Source organism: Gossypium arboreum, chromosome 10 (assembly GCF_025698485.1).
Source record: "Gossypium arboreum isolate Shixiya-1 chromosome 10, ASM2569848v2, whole genome shotgun sequence".
Taxonomy (NCBI): Eukaryota; Viridiplantae; Streptophyta; class Magnoliopsida; order Malvales; family Malvaceae; genus Gossypium; species Gossypium arboreum.
Window position 1 is genome coordinate 110,495,079 of NC_069079.1, and position 5,711 is coordinate 110,500,789.

The 5,711-nt window shown below is 30.4% G+C and overlaps 1 protein-coding gene across 1 annotated transcript; it reads left to right on the forward strand.

The window, feature by feature from the left end:
• The first annotated feature begins 2,987 nt into the window (after positions 1-2,987).
• Positions 2,988-5,101, forward strand: LOC108489021 (probable N-acetyltransferase HLS1-like). Its single transcript, XM_053019807.1, has 3 exons — positions 2,988-3,242; positions 3,448-3,581; positions 4,237-5,101. Exons 1-3 carry the CDS (start codon positions 3,057-3,059, stop codon positions 5,036-5,038), a joined length of 1,122 nt encoding a protein of 373 aa, XP_052875767.1. The 5' UTR covers positions 2,988-3,056; the 3' UTR covers positions 5,039-5,101.
• Positions 5,102-5,711: the final 610 nt, after the last annotated feature.

The window sequence follows — 5,711 nt, forward strand, 5'->3', positions numbered from 1 at the left end:
CTTATGTAGTATGTAGCATCATTCACAATAATGGAATTCATAATCCAACTAAAAGGTAAAAGATATTCTCCCTGATTTGTCGTAATTTGATATGTCAAATACATTTAAGGAGCTTATTCTTGAGCAATTTAGGTGTCTTTTATATGTTTTTGTCAATTTTTTAATTTTATTGCTAATAAATTGTTTTTATTAGTTTTATGTTGTTTTTGAGATCCAAATTAGCCAAACGCGTCATGGGAAATTAATGATAGTAGATTTATCTTACGGAGTTAGAATCCACAAACATAGAAAAACCGAACTGCATAGACAATTTCTCATATTATTGCAATGCCATCTTCAATGGACACTACAATCATCATTTCCATTCAAGCTCTTTATTTTCTTAGCAATTAACAATAGACCATTTCTGCACTTCTCTTAACTCCAATAACCAAAGAAGCATGCTCCTGCCTGAAATGGTAGATGATAGGTTTCTTCTCACAAAAACGACATATAACTTCTCTGTCTTCTTTGTTCAAAAAGAAAAAAAAAACTTCTCCATTCTTTTGTTGATTCATTCTTCAATATTTCTAAGAATGGTGGAGAACTTAAAATTTTTGGCAAGAAAAAGGAAGAAGATTAAGGAAAAGGATACTTAAAGGAGAAGCTATACAGTTTATTTGGAAAATGAAAATGTCATAAATTTGGGTTTGTATATTAAAAAAAAAAATCTTTAGATGAAAGAGAATTATCATTACATAAGAATAATTTTCAAATTTTATTTCAAAACAGTTTTGATATTTCAATAAGCTAAAATCCGCTTCTCTACAATCTGGACACAAATTTTCTATACAAAAAATATTTTCCTAAAATATATTATATGCAAACTGATGAATATTGATTCCAACAACCATTATTATAAACTCTTCTACGTAGCCTTTCTAAACCAAAAACTAACAAAAAGGTATTTCCAAACCAAAAACCAAAATTTTCCTATATAGTATTAATTATCAAGTTGTGATCCCTTTGTAGATAATGTAGAAAGACAAAACAATTGAATGAGCATTGAGCTGTCCTTTGGAAATTCAGATACAGGAGAATTTGGTTGGGGGAATGACATGGGAAACATATATACAAAAACATGTGAATGATTACAAAGATTCAGAGAATCACATTGATGACACAATTGTTCCATTTTTGTGGTGCAAGCCATGTACATCGTTTACCACTTATTGTCCTTGCTAAATAAGAAAATGACTCTATCATAACACTGGCAATACTCATCACTATAGTATAAAATTATACTTGCCAAATTCCCTCACAGGAATATTAATATATATCCTCAGTAGGTGCATCAACTTTTCATGCAACTTGAGCATCATGTGGAGACCTCATTGAACGCCAAGTAGCAAAAGGGTTTAAAATCTAAAACAATTATATATCTATATTTTAGGAACTCAACTTCTACTTTAATTTAGCACCCTAGAATTAATATAGTTTAGATTTTTTATTAAAATGTGGGTTTTTTTAATATAACCAAAATCCATTTTTTCCATTTAAAATTTAAAATTTTGGTTGTTAATTAAAATTATTATTTTAAGCTAATTTGTCATTAAAAATCCAGCCCAACCTTATAATTTCAATTCTTATTTTAAATTTCACATTAGCTAACTAATAGAATCTTTTAATAGTTTCAGTGATCACATGCGATTTAACATTAATAATAGTAAGATGAAATTAAATTAAAATACATAAAATAAATCCTATAAATATGGATGAAAGCATTTGATATACATATCATTGTACTAAATATTAACTTATACAAATTTTACTCGAAAGTTTAAAAATCATCATATAATATTTCAGAAATAGAAAAGAAAAAGGGAGGTTAATGATGATTTTAAAATTTTTATACGTGGAAACTAATATCTTTATACATGATGATAATCAATTGGTCGTTATGGTCGGATAAAATATTTTAATTAAATATTAAAATTTATTATTATTCAATTAATATTCAATTATATAAACTTAACTTTATTTCAATTAAATGTTATCCTCAAGTCACCGACATTGTATAGAATTATACGATATTAATATATTAGATATTAACCTCATATAAAGGATTTATATTTGATTCATTCACATACAATTCTATATATTTTAGGTAATCGACATTGATACATAATGTATAATAACATTAAGTAAATTTATTTTTTTAATTTAAATCAGGCAATATTATATGATGCACTAATATATAAGACTATGCATAAAATATAAATCTATACACAAGAGAGAGAGATGTATGCTATTTGTTCCTAACATATATATTATATAAGAGTACATGTTTATGTTTGACTAATCTGACCACCCTTCATTACGAATCAAATTTCTCATTTTACAGAATTCAAAATATGTTCTTGTTTATTTCATTAGAAACTAGACTCAATAAGCTTTAATTACATAATTTATGCAGCTTCTAACTCATCTTCCACAATTTATGGTGATTTTCCAAAGTCATGTTACTGTTGCTGTCCCAAGCAGATTTATTACCAAATCACTCTTTCACACCTAACTCGCATGCTTGTTATTTAAACATGTATATCACCAATCAATCATCACATATCTATGATTTTACATAAGTATAATCTCCATTTCATCATTTTAAAGCACAACATGTTAGCTTATTTTTCCCTTTAACATCTAAGGCACATGCATGCTTATTTGTTTGGCTCAACTTCACCTATCTTCCATTTTTCATCAAATGAACATGAAACAACAACCATTTCCTTCATTTTAATTCATGACTAAATGCTCACAATACAACTAAAAATCAAAATATACTTCAAGAGTTGATGCACTTAGCAATCTATACAGAGAGAGAGATGTATGCTATTTGTTCCTAACATATATATTATATAAGAGTACGGCTTATATATATATATATATATATATATTATATACAAGAGTATATAAGACTGAAAGTGAGGTGATAGTGAGTTGCGGCAATTAGCCTATTCAAGAAAGGTACAGTGACTGAAAACTATTATTTTCCCAACTTAGGGTGAAAGACATCAATGGTTGACAGTATAGGAGATCGAGTTTTGGTTAGAGAATTTGATGATGCAAGGGATATTGAAGTGGTGGGGAAGCTTGAGAAGAGCTGTGAGATAGGGTCTAATAATAAGGGGACCTCCATTTTCACAAATAATACGATTGACCCTTTGTGTAGGATTAGGTTCTTTCCCCTTCATCTCCTGCTGGTGAGTGAAAGTCTGAAAGTGATTACTCCTTTCCTATATTACATTAATTGTCAACTTCCAAAACATTCAAACTTTAGCTATCCTATTTTTATAGTCATGAAACCCATTGTCCCCATGAGATCATTGTTGGTGTACAAATATATAACTGATGCAAAGGCAATTGACATATGCATGGACGACTGATGTGCTTGAAAATGGCCTACAGGTAGCTGAGCTGCGAGAAAATAGGGAGATTGTCGGTGTGATTAGAGGCTGCATCAAGCATGTGGGGACTAAATATGGAAGAACAAATGTGAAGTTGGGTTGCATTCTAGGCCTCCGAGTATCCCCAACACATCGGTATATATCATGATTAATTATTCACTCCCAGTCCTTCCCCTTTCCAGTACAATTTCAGTGTAATGTCACTCTGAATTTGTCTTCCAATTACAGTTCTAGGGCAACAATAACCCGTATCATTGTTTAAATCAAAGTATTTAGCTTAAGAAGAGTTGTTTTAAGTACATATTAACTTAGTCTTTTTATATATCTCTCTTTTCCCTTCCCTTTTGCATGCATTGTATCATTGTTTAAATCAAAGTATTTAGCATAGGGAAAGTTGTTTTAAGTACATATTAAGTTAGCCTTTCTATATATCTCTCTTTTTCCTTCCCTTTTGCATGCATTTCAACAGATATTGACATGAAATATAGATTTTAGAGTAGCATGGAATGTTGTTTCTAGCTCAAATTAATGGTAACATTAGATCAAGATCATGCCCAAACTCTTCGGTTTCCATAATTTTTTTTCTATTTAAACATTTTGAGACATTAGATTGAACTCATTAGAACTCTCAACGGGATAAAAAGACAAAACCCTAACCATGGACAATACTTGACCTGAATCTTCAACCTTGTTACTTTTTCTCCTAAATGGATTCCAAAAAAAAAAAACCTATATATGGTCTCTTATCAACTAACATAGAGTGTATAATTTCCTTTTGAAACAAATGTAGGAGAATGGGGATCGGATTGAAACTTGTGAGAGCAATGGAAGAATGGTTGATAAACAATGGAGCTCACTACACTTTCCTAGCAACAGAAAAGAACAATGTTGCCTCTAAAAATCTCTTCACTGCCAAATGCAATTATAAAACCTTAAGCTCATTAGCCATATTCGTTCAACCAATCAGTTTTGCAATGGAGCTGGGTATCTCTCAAGATATCAAAGTAGAGAAGTTGAATATAAGGCAAGCTATTTCCTTGTATGATAACAAGCTCAAAGGCAAAGACTTGTATTTCACAGACATTGATGCAATCCTCAAGGAAAACCTTAGCCTTGGGACATGGGTTTTTTATTTCAAACAAGATGAATGGATTGGTTTGCATAGTGAAGACGAGGATGAAGATATTATTAGCACAGTCCCACCTTCTTGGGCCATGTTTAGCATATGGAGCTCTTGTGAAGCTTACAAGATTGATATTAAAAAACCCCATTATCCTCTGAAGCTTTTTCATGAAATTTTAAGCCATGCAAGGGACAAGATCCTCCCTTGTTTAAAGAATATCATTCCAATTTGTGACTACTCAATTGAGAAACCATTTGGTTTCTTGTTCCTTTATGGGATACATGGAGAAGGAGAGAACGTTGGGGAGCTCATGAAATGTGCATGGAGTGTGGCATCGAGATTAGGTGAAGACATTAAGGACTGCAAGATGATAATCACTGAGTTAGGAGTGTCGGATCCGATGATTAAACATGTGCCCCATGCATCATCCAAGTCAAGGATCGATGATCTTTGGTACTTTAAAAGGTGAATGGCTCCTCCATCAATGATGAGAATGAGCTTGCGATGATGGGAGAACTTGGAAATGTGGTTGTGGATCCCAGAGACTTTTAGGGTTAATTCCTCTCTGAAATATTTGATTATAGGGGTTTATGCAAAAGAAGAAGAAAACAAACCCCCTTAATTCCTAGTTATTTTTGTACCTTTTTATATTACTTTAAGCTTCTCATTTGTGTGTTTTTATTCAATTTTTAAGCAGCAAATTTCTTTGTGTAGCTCAAAAGTCTATCAAACTCTTGATTCTTGGGCACCGAAACCCTAGCTATAAATACAAATATATATATATAATTTATATTTATATTTTATTATTTATTATATTTTATTAGTTATTAATGAGGAACAATCTCTTAACCTAATGATAAGAGTATTATGTTATATGTACGAAATTTTAAATTTCTCAATTATAAAAAAAATGTTAATATCTCATTAAATGTTTTTTTTAAATAAAAACATAAATATATTGATAGGTTTAGAATTTTAAAACTTTTAAGGGTTGAAATTAGAATTTTAATAATGTGTTAACTAGTTAATTGATTTAAATTGAGTTCATTTATTGAGTTTAATAGTGAGATACTGTTTTTACCCTTTTGAAAATTAATAACTTAATTTAGCCATCGCACCATAAAATTTCTGGCTTTGGCGTA